Source organism: Engystomops pustulosus, chromosome 5, assembly GCF_040894005.1.
Source record: "Engystomops pustulosus chromosome 5, aEngPut4.maternal, whole genome shotgun sequence".
Taxonomy (NCBI): Eukaryota; Metazoa; Chordata; class Amphibia; order Anura; family Leptodactylidae; genus Engystomops; species Engystomops pustulosus.
The window spans coordinates 81,217,075-81,240,931 of record NC_092415.1 but is presented as its reverse complement, the minus strand read 5'-3'; the positions used below and the strand labels follow the sequence as shown (position 1 = coordinate 81,240,931).

General features: G+C 38.7%; 1 protein-coding gene across 2 annotated transcripts in view; it reads right to left on the bottom strand.

The window, feature by feature from the left end:
- GMDS (GDP-mannose 4,6-dehydratase) overlaps positions 1-23,857 on the bottom strand; it is a 458,968-nt gene that overhangs the window by 227,513 nt on the left and 207,598 nt on the right. For both annotated transcript variants that reach the window (XM_072152473.1, XM_072152474.1), the window contains one exon: positions 13,200-13,327. In XM_072152473.1, coding sequence (XP_072008574.1) covers positions 13,200-13,327 — 128 coding nt within the window. The remainder of the gene's footprint in view (positions 1-13,199; positions 13,328-23,857) is intronic.

Sequence of the window (23,857 nt, the reverse complement as noted above, 5' to 3'; positions counted from 1 at the left end):
GAATTTTTCAGATTCTCAAACATAGATGATATAGCTTAGTGATACCACTTGCAATCTAGAAAGTGGACATTTTAAATATGCACTGGAGTTTGGCGATTTCAAGTTTGCACTTACATACAAGTAAATATTACACACAAACATATAATAATTTAATACAAACACATTGAAATAACAAAAGATAATTTGTTTACAGAGTTTTCTATATTTACGGACTATTATACACAGTAAATGTACAGTTCGGGCATCTGTGACCCCCCGGTCTTTCCAGCCCGGCACTCTCTCTTTGGTAATGTGACCCTTATTTACCTTTACTCAGTACTTTCTACCAAGCACTTTATATGCATGCTTTACATCTGTGTATTATTTTCAGTCACACTATTGATGCATTTCATATTGGGGCTGGATACTGGGGGATCTAGTGTTCTTCCCTAGTATTGGGAATTTTAATTGCTTTTACTTCTATGTTAGATTTCATTAAATAAAATTCACTTCTTTTGCATAACAACATCTGCCTTTCTATTTGTGATTTTAAATGTACAGTTCAGCTACTATATAAAGTTGAAAAATTAGAACATTAAAAAAAAACATGACAGACTATAAGTATTGGAATTTTGGAAATGGGCTCATATAAAAGGGTCACTGATATTTTATGCAAGTTTTTATGTTAAATATATTACCGGTATTTAGGATTTTTATTTATTTATTTTTTTACGTTTTCATCTACATTTAATAAAAAGAACTATGTTCTACTATTCTCAATTTGGACAACACTTTGGTCAATTTGGATGACACTTGCTTATTCTGTTAGGGATTTCTCTACACCAGTCAACTTATTTACAAGACAAACGTGACCGATAGCATTACAATGATAACACCTCTATAGAAAACAAGATTATTACAATACCATTGGCAATAGGTGAGGTCACAACTACCGTATATACTTGAGTATAAACCAAGGTACTTAATTTTAACACAAAAAATTGGAAAGACAATTGACTCGAGTATAAGCCGAGGGTAGGAAATGCATTGGTCCCAGCCTGCCCCCAGTATACAGCCAGTCATTGCATGCCCCCCAGTATACAGTCTCCATCCCCCTGAATATATAATCTGCCCCTACCCCCCCTGTTTATAGCATGCAGCCCCTGCCCACCGAATACATAGTCTGCAGCCCCTGCTCCACAGTATACAGCCTGCAGCCCTCTGACCCCCAGTATACAGCCTGCAGCCCCCATTATACACAGCCTGGAGCCCCTGTCCCCCAGTATACAGCCAGCAGCCCCTTGACCTTAGTATACAGCCAGCAGCCCCTCAGTAAACGGCCCCTAACCCCAGTATACACAGCCTGGAGCCCCTGCCCTTCAGTATACAGCCAGCAGCCCCTGCCCCCCAGTATACAGCCAGCAGCCCCCTGTCCCCAGTATACAGCCAGCAGCCCCCTGTCCCCCAGTATACAGCCAGCAGCCCCCTGTCCCCCAGTATACAGCCAGCAGCCCCCTGTCCCCCAGTATACAGCCAGCAGCCCCCTGTCCCTAGTATAAAGCCAGCAGCCCCCAGTATACAGCCCCTGCCCCCAGTATACAGCCTGCAGCCCCCAGCATAAAGCCCCTGCCCAGTTTATAAGAAAAAAAAAAAGTTTACTCACCTTATGACACCTCCCCAGGAGGTCCTCTTCTGTTCATCGATGTTCCGGCTCTGGCTCCCTGCCTCCGCATCAATGGACAGAAGAGGACCTCCCGGGAGGTGGGGGGGGGGGGGTGTCAGAAAGAGAGTACACTTATATATATATATACATATACACACACTTGAGTATAAGCAGAGTTAGGGTTTTTCAGCACATTTTTTGTGCTGAAATGCTCGGCTTATACTCGAGCTTATTTCCCTAGAGCAAGTCTAGAAAATGCATCATAGACCTAAATGAGTCAGCTTCTGAACATTGCTGCCTATGGCAAAGCATATCACCAATGTAGTTACTGTAGCTCAAACAAAATTACGCTAATCATGGAAAAAAATTTTAGAAAAAAAAATGTAAAGAGTAAAAATATGCTATTGCCTTCAAAAGGTACTGTACGCAGAAACGATGGTATTTCATACAACCGTTCCTGGTTAAGTTGCTATGTGTGTTCAACATTTGTGGAGATGCAAAAATAATAAAAACAAAAAGAAAAGAAATATCTAGTCCTCAGTTGTAAAGAAATTCCCTTCCCTTTAACTGTGGAAAATGAAAGTCATTTGAGTAAAGAGACAATAAGCAGAAGGAAAGAAACCAGTCTGAAAGATTCCCACAGGGGAGAAAGTGAATGTCTAGAGGGTTGTGAGCCAGCCTGGCACTGGGCTGCTGAAAAGTTGGTATATTTTTGACAATATGATGGTCACACTGTAATTTTTAGCAGTGAAAATACAATAGTTTTATACATTTTACCACACACAATTAAGGTTGTAAAAGAAAGATTTGTTTTTTTGGACATCTAGTAGTCGTAGATAAGATGTCGTGGTGTCAGGGCTAACTTGGAATAGCAAAAATACACATATAACTTGACCTCCATACACACCACCCAAGAGCACTGTGTGTGTATTACAATAACCAGCTCATACAGAAAAGGTCAACCACCAGCCATGTCAATTTGCAAGCTGTGGACCTTGGAGGTCAGAGGGCACACTAGCTCACTGTGTGATATTGACAGAAAAAAAAGTACCCACTATATAGGGGATTGATATTCCCTTCACTCTTTAAATGTCCGAAGAAGCTGCATTATATTATAATATATATGGTAATAATGTAAAAAATAAGGTCAAGAAATGCTCATCACATTAGAGCTACAGCATGTTTTCCTTAGTTTAATCAGTTGTGAATTTAAAGAAGAACCTGTCAAGTCGCTTTGGGAGAATAAACCCTCTACAGGTCCCTATGGGATGTACAACTCCAGCTTCACTAGCTCCAAGGAGCAGTCACAGGGAGTGCTACTTGGGGATTTGGGACCCTATACCACTAGTCAGATTCCCTTTAATGTTATTCATTGCAACATCAATGGTTTGTTCAGTTTCCACATATAGCAATAAAACAATGGGACTATCACAATTGTGCTGAAACTTCAGTGTGAAGGTCATATGCAAGCATGTTTATAAAGTGCAACTCACATTCATATCTACTAAATCTGCACCCATCTGGCCTTGTCAAGCCATGAGTTGCAGTCCGCATCTGCAACAGCCCTGCCAATGCATAGGGTTGGTAGTTGTTGAGAATAACACACACTCCTTGTCAGGAACGGCCTAAAGAGCCTGCGCAACTCATATCAATTACATATCAATTGTCTGTAACCAATAATATGATGTGTTATTAAGCAAGCTGGAAGCTGATTGGAGCAGAAGAACCCCTTGAGCACATGGTCTGAGGGTTTAGTCAGCATTCTAGAAACTAGGAAGCAGAGGTGTCCCAGGCCAGCTGCCTGACAACTATAGTCAGACTAGGCTACAGCAGAGGTTCACTGTCTGGACTCGGCTCCATCTACCAGCCCAGCCTGAAGCAACTACCAGGCTGTGACACCTTCCTGCGGACCAGCCATCTTCTACCAGCTTTCCAGCCTGCTCAACCTGCTGCTGTTGATGTTAGGCCATTGCCTACTTTTCCAGTTCAAATAAAGAACCGTGAGTTGATTTGCCCAACATTCCAACATTTTTGGAAAAGGCTGCTTCACCATCACAGGCTCCCTATCCTCCATCCCCCAGGGATTCCCACAGACACCTCTGGGGTTGCCCCAGGGAGAAACCGCTTTTATCAGCCTGTACCTCTACTTTTCTTGTACACACCACCTGCTGGAGACCTGCCAGGCTGTAGGCCCGTCCTCTGGTTCCAATACCAAGCACCGTGACCATAGCGTGTCCAAGTATACAACCAGAGTGGGACACAGAGCGGCACATGGAGGTGAAAAGTGGTGCAGAGAGCAGGAAAGTAGGGGCACTGGGGGATGGGCTCTCCATTATTTGCATTTTTTCTCACGGGGGGTGGGGGGGATAGGGCTCTCCAGTATTTATATTTGTCTGCTCTGGGGGGGGGGCTCTCCTCCAATATTATTGTTGACTACCCCTGGAGGGTTCTCCAGTACTATTGTTGACTACTCTTGGATCCTTTATATGCTCTGGAGTCTGCACAATTATTGTCTTCTCTGAATGCAGCATTTCGTCTCTGGGGTGGTATTTCTTGCTGTACTGTGGCATTCATCGTGCGGCTGCTGTGGACATTTCATTCATGAGTGGAGACTACTGGACATTTTATTGATGAGGGGAGACAACTGGAGAGAGTAGCAGTTGCATTTTCCACCCTAGGCTTATTCTTTAACCCCTTAATGACCGCCCTATCGGGATTCTACGTCGGTCATTAAGGGTACTTCTTCTGACGCGACGCCTTTCTACGGCGCCGCGACAGAAGAAGATTTCGGGACATCGGGTCAGTATAGTGCCGGTGTCGGGCTGTGATATCACAGCCCAGACCCGGCACTAACACCCGGGATCGGAAAAACTCCGATCCCGGGTGTTTAATCCCTTACACGCCGCGGTCATGCAAGTGTGTTCCCCGTGGATCGGACCCCCCCGGTGTGCTTACCGGGGGATCCGATCCCTCCTGTCGGCTCCTCTTCTCGCCGGGTCCTGCCTTCCTGCCAGGACCCGGCTGTAAGTAACTGAGCATGCGCGGCATGCTCAGTTACTTACACTTTACACTGCAATACAAGTGTATTGCAGTGTAGAGGCTTGAATAAGTGATCGGATGATCGTTTATTCAAGCCAAAATGTGGAAAATATGTGAAAGTAAAAAAAAAAGATTAAATCATTTTATAATAATAATTAAATAAATAAATAAAATAAAGTCCCATAATCTCCCCAGTAACACATAATGCAAATACAGTATATAAAACACAAAAACACACAAAAAATTTACATATTTGGTATATAAATAAAGAATTATTATTATTATTATTATTATTATTATTATCACCGTGTCCGTATTAATCTGTACAATAAATCTAAATCAATATTGAACCCGCTCGGTGAACGATGAAAAAAAAAACTACGAAAAACTTCCCGTAATATACAATTTTTCATCAAACACCATCACAAAAAATGTTCTAAAAAGTGATAAAAAAAAGCTATGTTCCCTAATATGATACGACTGAAAAGAACAACTCTTTTCGCAAAAAATAAGCCCTCAACCAGGTCTGACAACATAAAAATACAGAAGTTATGGCAATAAAAAGTTGTCAATAGTAAAAACAATGCGATATTCTCCAATATTGGTTTTGCTCAGGAAAATTGAGCAAAGATTTTAAAAACTATATAAATGAGGTATCACCGCAATCGTAGTGAACCAGGGAAGAAAGATAAAATATTATTTTTACATTACGGTGAGCGGGGGAAAAAAATTGCTAAAAATCCAAAATAAAAATTGATGATTTTGTTTGTGTCCCCCTTGAAATAGTTAATAAAATCTCATGAATAAGCTATAGATCACCTAAATGAATTATCTATACATTGTATCTCATTCCGTAAAAAATAAGCCCTCATATGTTCGCATTACCAAAAAAAATAAAAATGTATAGGTTGTACAATGTGACAATACAAATCTGCAGTGAATGGCGCCTCCATTCATTCTATACTCGGCCGTGCGCCCGTACAGAAGTTTACCACCACATATGAGGTATCTCTACACTCGGGAGGAATTGGGCATCAAGCGTTGCAGTGCGTTTCATCATTTAATTTATTCTGAAACTGTCAGTTTGGCCTAAATGAATGTATTTTCCAAAAAAATTCCATAGTTTCTAAATCGCAGGTCCATATTGTTTTAACCCATGTGAAACACTTAAAGGGTTAATAGACTTAATAGAAGTTGTTTTACATACGTTGAGGGGTGAAGTTTCTATAGTGGGGTAATTTAAGGGGTTTTACTATTATTTAGGCCTTTCAAAGTCACTTGGAAGCTGAGTTGTCCTTCAAAATGTGAGTTTTGGGGATTTTCATGAAAATGAGAAAAATTGCACCTAAAGTTCTGCGCCTCATAACATCCTAGAAAAGGGAGAGAACGCATAAAATATCATCCCAACATAAAGCAGACATTCCGTAAGTGTAAGTTATCAAGCTTTTTGGGTAGTTTTACTTCCTGTCTGGAAAGCAGAACATTTCAAACTTGGAAAATGAAGAATTTTTACAAACTTTTGCCAAATTTTCACTTTTTTTCAGAACGAATCGCAAAACGTATCACTTAAATTTTATAACTAACATGAAGTACAATGTGTCACGAGAAAACATTCTCAAAATCACCGGGATATGTTAAAGCGTTCCGAAGTTATAACCAATTATCGTGAGACATGTCAGATTTGAAAAATCGAGTCTGGTCATTGAGCTGAAAACTAGTGTCGGTGATAAGGGGTTAATCAATATGCTTTCCCATTTTTTTGTGGTAAAATAAGTTACCTCGGCTTATACTCAAGTATATATGTAATAAAATAAATTTCATTTAGGGATATTGGAGATTCTTAGTGGCAGTTTTGTCTAGAGATAAATAATAATGGGGATACTCTGCCTTATGTATATTTAACAACCAGAGTAACACAAAGATATGCAAAGTTGAAATGATACCATGTAAACAAGAGGGAATGGGAAAACTAGCTAGGTACTGGTCTATGGTTTTACTGTACTAGCAAAATAGTAAAATGTCGATAAAGTATGTAACTTAAGAGTGTTAGAAAATCTTGGTTTGTCAATATAATATTCATTGAAATATTGGGAAACAATAAACCTTGCACTTGTGCCCCTCAAACCATTAGTGGGGTAGGATATCTGTTTACCAATGGGTTTATTACTATAGTGATTATGTCTGGCTAAGGTTTCACAGAGTGATTAACTGGGATCTGATTTCTATAACTGAGGGAAGAAGGGAGCACTTCAACAGCTGCTGATTGTTTATTTTCACAGCTTAAAGATGCAATGAAAACATGTGCAGCAATGAAAGACATAATCAAAATTAGTCAACGTGTGAGCAGTTCTGTCCAGGGAGGATTCCTGAGAGTCCATCTTTCTGTGAAGTGAGTGACATTTTTATGTGTCCATCAAAGGACAAAGAAACTGGGATTTTCAGCCACACCTCCAGACAAGCTGTGTAAATGCCATATCTACGACATACAGCAGTGGATTGTTGAGTGAGTAGAGACACATACAGTAGCCTGACCACAAAGTCAAGTCATAGGAATACATCTTTTCTAAGTAAAACAGCTAAAAACATAGAACAACTGCATGAACTTGGGGCACGTACTAAATTGTAGCTTCTAAACTACTCTTAGGAGGCAGCCACCAATTGGATTTTAGCTGTCTGGTCCTTTATGCAGCAGTTTATCTGGCACAGAGCAAAAGTGCCTTGCTTACTCCTCTTATCTCTGGCTATAGGCTTGTGCACATGAACACGGGGACGTGTAAAGTAAGAAACACAGACACACACAAAATATTATTTATAAATAAACATTAATATTCTCCAATAAAATAAAAAAATTCTCTATCTACACTGTAAAAAAAAAAACATTGTCACAGTCGCACTGTTTGCCGGAGGCTATACATATTATAAATGAAAAAGACTACCACACAATAGGAATTAATATAGGATGGGTATTTTGAGTTAATTTGAAAACTGGAAAAACGCACACATAAATTATACTTTAAAAAAAAAAAAAAACCTTTAACGACCCCCCTCCCCAAAAAAAAATTTGAAAAGGTCCTTTAACAATCATAAATTTTTAAGTATTATGTGTCACAAAAAAACACTGCAAAAAATTTTAAAGGTATTGCACAACAATAGAAGTCACAGCTCTTTTCTTATGTTTAGTATAAGTCATTTGTGACAAAAGTTACACATTAGTTACTCATAAAGTCAAACTGGGACCAAATTTACCGTAAATGGATCCAGCAAATGGATAACAACGACATAACGAGATGATGAAATGAACAAAGTCATATAAAGGCACAATAGTTTCTAGGTGCTGTACTGGTAACTGGTAAACTGTGTGGAGTTGTAATGTCTGTGTACATAATCCATTAGATAAAAAAATAATAATCTGCCCTAACAAGTGGACTTTTCACATACTCTCAAGTAGATGAGCTCATTTAACTCTTCACTAGGTGGTAGGAACATTTTAGGAATTTAAGTGTAAAGAATTTTATGAATGCAGAAGACTTTTCTTCTTCTACAAATAACCATCTATCAAGATGCATAATCACAGAAAATATCTGCAAGTCCTCCATGATGGTGATAAAATAATCTAATCAGTTCCACAGATCGGCCATGTCAATCACTACACAGGTCAGAATCAAATGATGCTTCATCTTCTCAGCATGGGAGGAGTGTTGACAGGTAACTAGAGACAATGGTCCAGTTTTATCAATATAGTGTGCACTATGTACAGTTTGCCTCACTAATGCGCAGAGTGTGCCACATTATTGAAGACTGGCATACAGTCTTTAATAATCTGGCGCTCTCTGCAAGCGCCAATTGAGATTAAACAGTGCACTAGTTGTTTTGGTTCACTCAGTTTAACAAGCGTGCGCCAGAATTATGTCGGACTTTCAACATATACACTCAACGGCCACTTTATTAGGTACACCTGTCCAACTGCTGGTTAACACTTAATTTCTAATCAGCCAATCACATGGCGGCAACACAGTGCATTTAGGCATGTCGACATGGTCAAGACAATCTCCTGCAGTTCAAACCGAGCATCAGTATGGGGAAGAAAGGTGATTTGAGTGCCTTTGAACGTGGCATGGTTGTTGGTGCCAGAAGGGTTGGTCTGAGTATTTCAGAAACTGCTGATCTACTGGGATTTTCACGCACAACCATCTCTAGGGTTTACAGAGAATGGTCGAAAAAGAAAAAACATCCAGTGAGCGGCAGTTCTGTGGGCGGAAATGCCTTGTTGATGCCAGAGGTCAGAGGGGAATGGGCAGACTGGTGCGAGCTGATAGAAAGGCAACAGTGACTCAAATCGCCACCTGTTACAACCAAGGTAGGCAGAAGAGCATCTCTGAACGCACAGTACGTCGAACTTTGAGGCAGATGGGCTACAGCAGCAGAAGACCACACCGGGTGCCACTCTTTTCAGCTAAGAACAGGAAACTGAGGCTACAATTTGCACAAGCTCATCGAAATTGGACAGTAGAAGATTGGAAAAACGTTGCCTGGTCTGATGAGTCTCGATTTCTGCTGCGACATTCGGATGGTAGGGTCAGAATTTGGCGTCAACAACATGAAAGCATGGATCCATCCTGCCTTGTATCAACGGTTCAGGCTGGTGGTGGTGGTGTCATGGTGTGGGGAATATTTTCTTGGCACTCTTTGGGCCCCTTGGTACCAATTGAGCATCGTTGCAACGCCACAGCCTACCTGAGTATTGTTGCTGACCATGTCCATCCCTTTATGACCACAATGTACCCAACATCTGCTGGCTACTTTCAGCAGGATAATGCGCCATGTCATAAAGCTGGAACCATCTCAGACTGGTTTCTTGAACATGACAATGAGTTCACTGTACTCAAATGGCCTCCACAGTCACCAGATCTCAATCCAATAGAGCATCTTTGGGATGTGGTGGAACGGGAGATTCGCATCATGGATGTGCAACCGACAAATCTGCGGTAACTGTGTGATGCCATCATGTCAATATGGACCAAAATCTCTGAGGAATGCTTCCAGCACCTTGTTGAATCTATGCCACGAAGAATTGAGGCAGTTCTGAAGGCAAAAGGGGGTCCAACCCGTTACTAGCATGGTGTACCTAATAAAGTGGCCGGTGAGTGTATGTGGTCCCAGGTGTGAATCGGCAGCAGAATGCTCTCTTAGGTGCAGGGTCTTGTATTGCGGTGAAGTCACAACACAAAACTGGCACACTCTCTCACTCCAAAACATACTGGTAGGTTCATTAGATTGTGAACCCCATTGGGGACAGGGACCAATTTGGCAAGCTTTGTGCAGCGCTACGTAATCTGTGCGCGCTATATAAATAAATAAATTATTATTATTACAAGCTAAGCTGCAATGACTCAATTCAGCCACTGCAGTGAGTACAGAGCTTCAGCTTTCTATTTCTTTCTCTGAAAACAGCTGATCCGTAGGAATACTGGGTGTTAGACATCCACCAATTTGATATTGATGACCTATCCTTGGAAAACCCCTTTAAGGGCAATTATAATATGAAAATGACCTACAAATAGATTGCTGCCACAGGAAAACAGATTTGTGTGTTTAATTTTCTAATGTTTATGGTTAATGATTTTTGCCATAGTTCAGGGATCATTCTATTAATATAGGCATCACAAAAATCCAAAAAGTTTAATTATTCTGTAATGCACGCTAAGGCCAGTATCATAAGGCAGTATTCAAGTTAGTATTTAACATTGTTTGGAGGCCAAACTCAAAAATACATCTTTTATGCAAAATACATTCAAGATTGAAAGATTCACTCCTGGCTTTTATTTACAAATACTGATGTAACATACTGACCAAAATACTGCTCTGCAGTCTTTTCCTATGATGCATTGGTGAATAGAAACACTCCACTGAGATTAATTGAATACTGTGTTATGCCGCAGTTCTGCTACTACAGAGACCTAAGTAATACATTTTATTTCTAGGAGATCATATCCAATATTAGACAAATACATTTCTTCCCATTGCAAGAGGCGTAATGCTTGCAATTTACAAGTTTACTGATGTAAATCAGTCGATTAACTGCCTCAAATTCACCAAGGTTGTTAACGGGGTATTCCCATTTTGGCAAAATAATGTTATTGTTTGTATGATGAAAAATTAGACAGTTTTCTAATTTACCTTCTGTATCAATTCCTTGCAGTTTTTATATTAAAACAATGACATTGATCGGCTGAAATAGAAATACCCCTATAAGAATGCTAATAATTGCTGAACAGTCTCATATCCTCTAAAGAACAACTTAAGAACTTGATAAGAAATAAAACGGACCTCTACTTGAGATATATAGCCACGTTATTATATTAAGGAAATGAGATTTTAAGTAAAGGGGTTACATTCTAGCAGGATAGGGAAGTCAAAAGTATTTTCTTTGTTTTTGAAAAAAAATGCCCATCTTTTAACTCCTTGGCATATATGTACCGCTATGTGCAGCACTTGTATGTCACTGTGCTGATACCGATTCAGCTCTGGTGATGAGCCAGGACACGAGGTGTCAGCAGAAACTTTCAGCTGGCATCCCATGTGTTACATTCTGGCATTTAAATGCCTGCAGTGGTTTGTCCTCCAAAAGATAGGCACCCTCTGCAGCATTCACGGGGGTGCTGATCCTTTCTATGGCAGTCCCAGGATCTAATCTAAGACCCTAGGGCTGTCCATAGCAAATGCCTATAAGATCCTGTCAGCGCCTGGTATCGCTGTATTGACCCATAGAATGAAGTTAATATAAAACTTAGGCTATAGAGTAAGCATCAGAAGAAAACATGTCAAAAATCAATTACAGAATTTAAGTAATTTCAACCCTCACGAAAAAGTTAATACATTTTGATCAATTGGGCAGAGCCCAAAATAGTATTACTAAAAAATGCATCTCACTCTCGCAATATATAAGCCCTCAGATGGTGACATTAACGGAAAAACAAATGTGTAGCTTCCACATATGGGGTGTCTCTGTACTCAGGAGAAACTGCAAAACTAAAAATTTTAAGAGTTTTCTCTTTTTATATTTTGTGATAGTAAATTTTAGGGCTAAATTACCAACAAAATAAGACCACTCCAAATTTTCACCTCCATTTTGAAGATCTCAAAAGAGTGTTAACAATCTACCTAAAAGCTGTTTTTAAAGGTTGGAGGGGTGCAGATTTGAAAATGGGGTGATTCGTAGGGGTTTTTCTCATATTTCAAAACTCAAGTCTATTTGAAGTCTCCTTGAAACCACAATAAACCGATGTTCGATTTGTAAGCCGTCTGACGTCTTAATCAAATACCAAGACATTTTTCAAATCATGAAAACAAAGCATAAAGTCTGAAAAAAGGCAATTTTGTAAATGGAGGGGGGGGGAGACGATGTCTTAATTCAAAAACAGTAAGTTAAAGTCTTCAAAAGTTATAACCATAGAAAACAATGCAGATCTGATTACAAAAAAATGGGGCTGAACCTTAAATCATAACTGTAAAGTTATAATTGTAGCACAGCTAGAGAACGCCTTTGACAACAATTGTAACAATACCTGTATTATGCTGATGGATTATTCCTAGCCTTAGATATAGCCTTCTGGTATCAGCCCTTCTTATAAAATCATATATACCTGTAGTGGATGGCACTTCCTTGTTGTGATTTGAGTTAAGGGCACTGTGGCCAACACACTGGCATTCATATGAATCAGGCAGCATGTTTAGAATTGGCCGACTTGAAGCATGTGATGAGTCACATGCTTGGGACAATATCGTCAAAACAAGAGGAAAAAGAGAGGATACGTATAGTGGACTAGAGTAAACTCACAAATTTTATTAATACATATACATGTGCTGCACCTTTCACTTTATACCCTATATGTTTGTTTACAGCCTATTAGTTGCCTAGTCTTATCTAGCAACCACCACCTTACATTGTATGCTTATTGGCCAGTTGGATCAGCGAGCCCAGGACACGTTGGTCCTGGGAGGTTCAGTGCACCTTTATCGGTGCAGGTTTTAGTGTTTTTATTTGTATTTGTGGTCTTGTTGTGATTTATATATGTATATGTATTAATAAAATTTGTGAATTTACTCTAGTCCACTATACGTATCCTCTCTTTTTCCTCTTGTTTTGACGATATTGTTCATACTTGGGATACGTGGACCATACTTCATGCATTGACACTGGTAGTGCCTGTCCCATTGCTATTTGGTCACATGCTTGGGACATCATTCAAGGTCCTATGCTAGCCCACTAAGGCCTACAGTCGTCCTATACGGTTTCCCATGGTGAACAGGAAAAGCAAGGTAAATGGAGATTAACCCGAGGGAAAGGTAAAACCTTTGCTAGCAGCTAAACAGAGGAAGTGCCAAGAAGAATTTGACAGAGCAACTGGGACAGCTTTCTGCCACAGAAAAAAATAGTTACCCCTTGTAGGTCAGACAGATTTATTTTAGCAAATCGAGTCTAAGAAAATCACTATTTTATGAAAGGATTCTGGCCTACCTCAACGTAGTCCTTGGCATGACCCCAATCTCTCTTGGCATCCAGATTTCCAAGGCTGAAACACTCCATCTGTCCGAGGTGAATCTTAGCTACTGAACGGCTAATTTTTCGGGTTACAAAGTTTGCCCCTGAAATAAAGATAAAAGATATTGTTAGAACGATCCCGCCAAGGACTTAATGTTTGGCAGAATACCACTAGTTCTCCACCTCAGAGCAATTTCTTTTATTCCCAAATATTTCTCTGAAGCCTCACTCCCCCTTTCAATAGCCATGGCATCTCGTTTATCATTTGAGTAAGCTAAGAAGCTTCAATTGCCAGAGTCGCAAGCTCCACTTTCACGTCTTTTCTCTCTAAAACTTCTTAGGCATTCCTAATTTGCTGCTTCAATATTCAATCTAGGCAGAGGGCCAAGTAAAATCAATTGGAATGTCAGTTTATAAACATAAAATGCAAAAGGTTATACAAAGGGAAACACTAGTATAGAAGACAGACATTGAAGACCACCCCAGCTTTAGAAATAAGAACAAGTAGGAATACACTTTTTGACCGTTATTACAGCAGCTGGCAAAGTCCAGTAAAATACAGATATTGTTTTTTAAGCAGATGAATATTGGAATACTTCAGAGAACCATGTATTTTTTCACTGTATTTCTGAACTGAACTGTTAAGTACTAAGAGCAAAGCGCAAAACATCCAGTTGGTGCAATTTTCAACATTGCATCAATAAATGGAAATTGAAGTGTCATTATTATAAACAATTTGGGCTATCATCATCTGACACTTCATCTTTCCCTGTTGCACATCTTTGAGAAAGTAGCATGTATAGACATCAAGAGATTGTGTCAATAATAGTTATTAAGTTGCCAGTCTCACATGTACCAAAATTTCTTACAAGAATGGCCCCCTTGGTACCTTGGGCCCCATGGGAGCCCCCTGTGGTTTGCACAGTGGTAGTAACGTGTATGTACAGCAACTTACAAATGTGAGACCAAGAGACAAGAAAAATAACAATGATAACTCACTTTCTATGAAACCAACTTTGCAATAAGATTTTTGACCATTATCGTTACCAAAATTTGTCACAGAATATTTATAGTCAAGGCAACTGGATTTATTGCAGTGTTCCCGTATATACTGATCAGTCGTGACATTAAAACCAATGCCGAAAATTGTCCTCTAGTTTGTTTTACTGCATATGGGCTCTGACACCTTTTAGATTTTGCTACAGTAGTTTTTTTGTGGGTTTAAACTTTAGCTTTAGCGACTTTTACTCATCCCAGAATCAATGATCCTTACCACTACATTAAAAAATAACAGCTACTGAGATTTTTACAGAATATTTGGTGATATGGTTCATGGCTGTATTTGTATCTTAATAAATACAATTAATGCTGTGTCCACTAAAATAAATGAACTCTGACAGTGCGCCTATGACAAGCCTATGCAAAACCCAGAGAAAACAGATCTGCATAGTTCAAGTAGCACGAGAAAAGTGGCAAATATATTATATCATTGCACAGACAATAACTGCAAAAAAAAAAACCTAACTTAAATGGTGCCAATTGTTTAAAATGTACCTTTGAAATTTAATACCAACTAGAAAGCAAAGTTTTATTGGCAAGTGAGATTTAAAGGAAATTAAACTTTTGCTCATAAAAAGTATTTACAGTACCCGTGTGCTTACGCAATGTACCAGTGTATTTTTTTCCTTGGCAAAAGGCTGGACGTCCAGTTTGTTATGGTGCACAATAAAAAGACCAGGATCATGTTCCACTGGCAACCAGCAGTTGGTAATTTAATGTAAAGTTTATTCTCTGTTTTGGCAATAGATCCAAATCTATGTGTTATAAACGCAGGTATGTCATAAACAATAATTGAGCCAATTAGAGTAAAAACACCACTCAATTTCCTAGTATGTTCTTATATTAACCTAAAGATGTCATGCTACCTCCCCAGACATGTAATGTTATGGGGAATATAAGTATTTATTAAAATGGACATGTCTGGATCATCTTTTTTAAATTTATTTAAATCAGATACATTTTTATTGATTTTTATAAAAAGACACTTGAAGTCAAGCTGCTATGCTCTACATTGCATAAACAGGTAAGGAGGAAGAATTTTGCAGAAGCAACGTGTAGAAGGAAGTTGGGTGCAGGTCTTCAAAAGGTCTGACGAAAACTCCAGTAGATAGCAGCAATCAGTGAAGAAGCAGCACTCCCAAGTTGTTAAAGTGAAGAGCTTTTTATTCCATCATTAATGTGCCACGTTTTACCTTTTCATTAAAGGCATTAATCAAGCACATTGCATAAATATGTAGTCATGCTTGGACTATCAGATGCCCAACCATATCTTCTTGTTTCCCATGATACCAGGATTGATTCACACAATTTACAAATCCAAAACAGCAAAAAACACAACCCCCACCCTATCCATCCCAGAGTCATGGATCATCTATTTTTTTTAACTCGTGCTTGTCCCATGCAGAGTATCCCTCATTTTGTCTCTCGAGACTATACCATGTGTTCCAATCCCATAAATATAAATGCTCTGCTCTACTAATTCTACAGTATTCGATATAGCTATCACTGTAGTGAGGCCCGTCACATACAAGGACAGTTTCCTGCTGTGGCGGTTGTCAAGCTCTCAATACCCAATTTGCAGGAACCTTACCTACCTGTATTCTAATATGTGAGCTAACAGTTTATAGTTCTCCTGAAAATGGGCAAGGACCTGTCATCCTAATTCCTACCATCAGAATTCCATACTTAATTGGGATATAATTTTATTAATGAAATTAATAGCAACATGCTTTAGTCCAGGTTAACCTTTGGCCCTTGTTTTTTTAAGGGATGGTTCAGCTGTTGCAGGACAAGGATGAATATCTCTGAAATATATATGTGAGTGGGGGCCAGAAAGTGGCACCTTGTTTTTTTTCACAGGAGGTACCCAGCGCAAACTTCTATTAAGTATTACTCAATTGCATATGCAATTCCTTAGTGTGTGATGGTCATTTTGATATACAATAATATGTATAGTCAGGGGCAAACTGGGTAACTATGGCAAAGTATTTTATAGTGTAACAGGGATTTTTTTATATTATTGGGGAATATTTATGTGTATTTTGAAATATTTATTAATATGTGACATGTTTGTGGGTGTTTTAAACTTTATATGTCCAACATGGGGTCATCCTTAGGTGACATTTTCACATTTTGTAAAAACCCCAGGTACAAAGGGAAACAATCCCCTGTGGTGGCAGATGTTTGATCAGAGCTGAACTGGGTGTGATCTGACCCAGCAGCTAAAATTACCCCAACAGACCCGGTGATCATTGACAGCCGGGTGTGTAGAGCTGGTGGCAGTGCCGGCTCTCCTCCACTCTGCATCGCACTGCTTCACAATGGTGTTGTGAGGATCAGAGAAGGAAGAAGCAGTAATAAACAGCTTCTAACTTGGGTCTCCAGCCTCTCTGACAGCCAAGACCTGGACTTGCTCCAGCGATTAGTACAAGAGCAGGAGACAACTGCAGAGACGACTGAGGACCCGCGCCCGTTGACTTCTTTCATCAGTGGACAGTCGTGACGGGTTAAGTCTGACATCTAACTTCCAAACAATCAGCAGTTTGAAGCAGTCGTGACGCTCCAGTGAACACCACTTAAAAGGTGAAAAACATGGCTGCTCTTTTTAAAAAAAGCACCACACCTGCCCATGGATTGTGCTGGTATTGCAGCTGTATAGTAATTAATGGAGCAATAACTTACAATACCCATGGTCAAGAGAGAAACGTTTTTTATTAGAAAGAAGTCATGTTCTTCAATCTCTGGACAACCCCTTTAAGCTTTAACCCCTTAACGCTCTGTGGGTGCGTGGGTGTATGAAGAGAGCTCACTGGCTGAGCCCTCTTCATACAATGGTGGAATTTGTTGCATATTGCAGCAAACCACCACCGCTGATACCCATGGTCTGTGCTTGCATTTAAAAGACATTTAAAAGACGGCCATCTTGGTCACTCCCCCGAATGAGGCTGAGGCTGTCTGGTTTCTGCACATTCGTTACAATGAGCCAGTGGCTCAATGTAATGAATACTGTGCAAAAATGCCATATACTGCAATACAGTAGCATTGCATTATTTGGTAGGAACGATCAGACCATCTAGGTTAAATGTACCCTAGAGGGCCTAAAAAAGTACAAAAAAAAAAGTTTTAAACAGTAAAAAAAAATATAAATTTCAAAGTTCAAATCACCCCCTTTCCCTAGAACTGATATAAAACATAATAAAACCTAAAAATCTGATCATCAGAAGTGTTTGCTATTTATTGTGAGGCATATAAGATTTTTTTTTTTGATGGGGGTTATTTATATCTTCTATTTTTTGGAAATTGGAAACCTTAAAACAATATGGGTATTCCATTTGTAACAGTTTAGCTGTGGTCCATTCCAAAATCCACATCACCAATGCACAAGACCTACAAGGTGAGTGACAGTGAAAGTCCAGTGCTCTTCTCTGTTAAACTCAGTAAATGAAATCTTTTAGTTTGAGTAATAATAAAAAAGTACACACATTCTCTGAGCCAGGGACTCTTTAACTAAAGACATTATGGTTTTTATTCAAATATTACAATTATTTATGTAACAAGTGCCCTATGAATGATGACATATATAATATCTGAAATATATTAACCTTAAATGCATAAAAATTGGTTTAATTGTGTGCAAGTTAAAATCATGAATAGCCACATCTATTTAAATAAGGTCACGCATATTTGTGGTCTTCTAGGAATGGAACTGAACAGCCCAATTGTAACTTATGGTTACAGCTGCTCAACAATAAAATTCTTAACAAATTACTTTTTCTGTGCACATTTTTAAAAGAGCACATTTGCCACATAAACTGTGCAGAAAGACCTTAACAAAAAGTTATTTTGTTAAGAAAATCAAGAAATCTCTTCTATGCCAAGTACAAAAAAAATATGATGACAAAACTGAGTGGTGCTTCCCTACAAGAACATAGCGGGAGAGATTTGATCAGAAAGGTATGCATGTACTTACAAAAACAAACAAACATACATACGTATATATTATCTGTTTATTGCAGGAGTGAGTTCTTTTCATTGAGAATTATTTACCTTTTTCTTTAGAAAATATGCTATTCCAAATTGTATTCTGGGAACTGCATGATGCAAATTTTTCCACATACTACACATACATACTGTATACAAGGTAAACATATTCCCGACATATAATCGCTGATTAACCCTGAACCACATATGAACCCAAGAGAGTTACTATTTCCACCACCTAAATCTGCAAGAGCTCACATTGCAAACCTTGGGTTCCCTGTAGAGACCTGGCTCACTTCAGACTGGGCGTAGTAAGAAAAGACACTGAGAATGTCATGGTTGACCGACTAGACTACAGAGATCAGAGAGATTATGCCTCATTTGCTCACCACATCTTGCCAAAAGCAACACTTATTAACTGCAGGTACTCATATTCAATAAGCATGTATAAAGGAATGTAAAGGCTTAAAAGAGCCATTCATAAGGGAGATGTGTTAGGGATATCTGCTGTACCACCCTTAAGCAATAGCTCATGTGTTTAAAAATTGATGTTTCGAGTGCATGAAAACACACACTAAAATACTAAACAGAAACTTAAAAGCGGAGCCAAAACATATTCAGGGTACCAATGCGGAAAAGACCTAGCAGCAAAGAATGGACTGCCCATTCATTGGGTAGACACGTTAGTGGTGGATAATTTAGCAGTTTGCAAAACTATGTGGCGTATTATCTGAAGGATTCATTGTACTTCCTAGTGGCCCCATTTAATATTCTGTGCAATTTTATGGGAAGCTGAAAAATATCCAAATATGGTGCTGGTACCATTGTGGGATTAAAACTGATGACATTTTAATAATATAATTCAGGTCAGGAGAGGTTGCTCCAGATACATCCATAATGGTAACACATGGGTCTGGCTGAAGAGCAACTTTTTTTTTCTAATTCATATGCTTTCATCATTTACAAGTTTAGGGGTATAAGTCTTAATATAAACTATTTTTCATGTGGGAATATCTGGACTATGCATGCATATACCTCTTCTAGCTTTGCAAGAGTGTTACAGGTGTGATTGGCGAATATGATGCAGATTAAGTGTTAGAAAATTTCTACATAATCAAGACAAGTGAGACAAGGAGTGAGGGAATGCTGTTCCTCAAAGACCAAGTATGCATACATATTGGTTGTGGGCAACCAGATAACCATTCTGTATTAATTTATAAAAATGCTTCAGAATTCTAGTATAAATAGCATTCATTTCTAACATATTTACTTTGTGTACCGATTTCTACCGATGCTGGATTCCTATCATGGTAAATGCTCAGCAAATACATCGGGAAAGCTTACAAAATATATGCTGAGCGTACCCATTGTATCAAGGAGGCCCTTTAAACCCAGACAAATAAAGGTTGTGATAAAGATAGATGTCCATTTCCCTCTTCTGAGGTCTCAAACAATCTCTAGAATACGAAATAGTATTGCCCATGTGCGGCTCCCTCCATGCTTTTGTAAGGAAACTCTGAAACAGCTGAAGCTGTGAAATCCATTCTCAAGATAGTTGCAGGGTTACAAGGATGGAATCATCATCTATAGAGGGATAATTTCAATAGATGTACCATTAATGACAGAGATGGGAAGTGTCCCTTTAAATATTAAAGGGGTATTCCAATCTGGGCATTTACATTTAATTAAATTCATTTGCCATATGTAAACATTTCTTCAATTGGATGTTATTAAAAAAATGTTCCTGTGTGAAGATAATTTCTCATAAATGTAGTTATTCTGTCCCTTAGAAACGAGATACTTTCCTCGGATACGACCACGTCATACTCTGGCAGCGGTGGCCAGACTTGCGCTATAGAGTCCTGCCAAACCACCAGGATTCAGCGTTCATTACCACAGGACGGCTGTGCGACATGTAGTAACTCCCGGACATTTTATATACAATAACCTTTTGTTTCTTTTGCACTCAATCTATCAGAGGTGGCCGTATCCGAGGAAGCTAGCTCATTTCTAAGGGACAACATGGCTACATTTATTAGAAATTATCTTCACACAGGAACATTTTTTTTAATAACATCCAATTGAAGAAATGTTTATATATGGCAGATTAATGAAACTGAATGTAAGTGCTCAGATGAGAATACCCCTTTAAGTCTTCTAGTCCCCAATACGTAAAATATCAATGTATTTTTATTTTCTTCCTGTGGCAACTGCCACATTATTTCACTTAGAAGTGCCAGTCTGTATCCCTTGAGATACTGTCGCCTTAGGGTTTGTCTATCAGACAAGACAGTCTATTTAAGTCGTAGACTAACCTCGTGTTCTGCCTGAAACAGAGCTCCATGTTATGGTCATGATGACTACTCACATGCTAACATTAAATGTGCAACAATGAAAAAAGGGGAAAATTCTTGGAGATTATTTTCATCTTTTAAGTCAAAACATTTAATAAATGCACAAGCTAAGGTTTTACCATTTTTTAAAAATTTCAGAATAATTTATATTAAATATAAGAAGCCTTGAACATCAAACCAATCCAAAAGTAGGCGGACCCATTACAAGTGGCATAATGTTGCCACAAATTCTATGGAAATAACGCAATCTGCCATCTACAGTGAACAAACTTCAATGATTCCAGAAGTTGGAGGTCATGGTGATCAATGAATGGATCTGTTGCAGTTTAATATTCTGTACTATGTACTGGGAAGATGGAAAAAAATTCCAAATGTGGCAAAAAAAAAAATTATTGTTGTACCATATTCAGATAGGCTCCGTTTTTACAATTTTAACTGTGCGGTCCAGATAACGCCTCCCATTTGTTGTTTGAGTTATAAATGATATCTGATTTAGGATAGCTAATTTATATAGTTTTGTCAATATAACTTAAAATAAAATTTGAAAAAACGCCTTGCATCGCTGTTTCCAGGTACCTGTAGCATTTTCATAGTTTAAAAGTGGCGATTAGGGAAAAATAATTTAAATATTTTGGTAGATTGAATATTTTGAGACACAGGGGTACCAAACACTTTTTAGGATTTAAAATCACACTAGGGTAATGCATTGAAGTATATTGTGTATATAATGCTTCTATATTACAGTCTGATATATAGTTTTCCTAAGGACAGCTATTGGAGCTTTTAACAGGCTCCCATCTGTCACTGCAACCAATTGGCACATCTGATGACATCACGAATATCACTAATCACTGATGACATGTGATGACATCATTCTAATATAATATAATAATATATAAGCTGACCAATTTTTACATTGGTCAGCTGTGAAAGGGTTAATATTTTAAAACAAATCTGTAGTGCATTTTGGTAACCAGTGGACAGACTGGCAGAGAGGAAAGGGAGAAGAGAAGCAGGTAGACAGATTGATTAGCCAGGCCAGAGAGTTAAGGATGAACCGGAGGGACTTAAACAAGTTAGTTGGGAGACCACATAGAAGAATGTTGCAGTAGTTCAAGCTGAAATTTTGAAGACTCCGGTGAAGGTTCAGTTAGGGTAGATGATCTTTAAGTAAAAGATTTTAGTATGGGTCTGGATGTGAGAACTCAAAAGATTATTCCAAGGGTGTAGGGCCATTACTTGTGATGGTCAGGTCTGATTGGCTATTCTTGCAAGTACAAAGCATTGAGCCAATCAGACCATTATTGTCTTTTTCCCAGCAAGCTTTGGTTAGTAATTAGTGGTAAGGAAGTAGTATTGGTGAAACCGTCTACAATAGACACTATAGTCAATTTTGTGATATTAATGTACCTTTATTATAATACTTCACAGTTCTAGTAAAACAGAACACCCTCAAGGATGGAAGGCAAACAAACAATCTATTCTTTTGTGCTCAGAAGCTTGACTTCCCAACTCTCCATTTGTGTTACGCCTCTAACCACATAGATTTTCAAAGCACAGGGTGTCTTTCGTCATTCCAGTATAATCATGTGGAGTCTGGGTTTACATTATTTAATTCTGCCCAATTGAATACACTATTTAAAAAAAAACATATAAACCGATGTTTACAGAGATCTCAGAGAAAAAAATTAATTATTTTGTCTGTCCCTACAGAAGGTCAGAAGCCAGCCCCAACAAAGTCTTCAGCTAGCTGAACTTCAACCACTGGCTATTGTTCATTCATAGAGGAGCTCAGGCACATGTTTTTGACAATAGTAAAATTACTGAACATAGGGAGGTTGCCACAACAAAAATCATTTACCGTACTCTAAAAGGATAGTATAGTATAGATAGATAGGATAGTACAGTCATGGCCATACGTTTTTAGAATGACACAAATATTATATTTTCACATCCCTCTGGTTTTTATGTGTGTTTGTCAGATTTTTTTTTTCATCACATACAGAAATACAAGTGCAATCATATTATCAGTAACAAAAGCTTTCAGTGACAGAATGAGTTAATACAGCAAGTCAATTTTTGCAGTGCTGACCCTTCTTCTTCAGGACCTCTGAAGAAGTTATGTCTGCCGTTCATAAACACATTACATGGAGCTTCCTGAACTGTCCAGACAGGACTAATCAACCTGAGCTGGATGACTCATATACAGCAGCTGGGGGAAGGTGCAGCAATTATTTCTGCCTGTCAGGTACAACACAGTGATTAAAACATTCTCTGGAGAAGTGCATAATTAGGGTAAGAGGACACCCTTGAGGAAGTAGCCTTGCGCGACGAAACGCGTAGGGAGCCCTTCACCCCTGCTTTTTCCTCCACCTGTATGCCTGCCCTGTAGCACCTTTTTAGGGTAACTAGGTATTACTGCATCTTGGCTTACTTTTTTTGCACTAAAACTTCTATATGTGCCTAGGGATGCTTCATTTATTGTGCACTTGCACTTTATTCACCTAATTGACACTTTGTATAATTGTTCTATTTTTTCTACTAAATATTTCTTATTAACGTATAGCTTGTTCAACCTTTGTGTGGGAGGAATCATATTTCACCATTGAGTGTATTTGCAGGTGGTAGCACTGTGTAGACCCACACCTTGGTCTCCGGTTGCATTTTTTGTACATTACATGTTTTAATTGTTTTTAAATTTAAGTGTTACTTGTCGCTTGTTGTTTGGATAGAAATAAAATTTATTTGATTGTCATACCTGAGCAGTCATTGGTGCATTCTGTCTCTCTTGTTGGTTAGGGTAAGAGGAGTAGCGCCAAGCCAGACACAGGAGCTAGAGAGCCTCATTATCATAATTTTATAATTGTTTTTTCAGCAGAACTACTCAATTCAGGGATTAAACGAGATCTGTTTCAGCTATAGCATTCTCAATGTATGTTTGGTTCACAATGCATGAAAACAAATGGCAGATTTCCTTTATGTTCGGGCGCTCCTGCGTTACCTGGACATATTTCACCATTGGTGCCATACAGCCAATTTGGCAAATTGACACACCCACTTACTACCTACCCCCTGGCCAATAACAACCATTGCTAGTAAGTAGAGGTGTACACCCAATGTCCTTTGTAATGTGGCTATGTACTTTTGCTTTTAAATTAGTGGAACCTATTGTAGTAGCCATTTCCATAAATATGGCCATACATAAATTTGTGGTATACACAAAGAAGACAGGAAGACTGA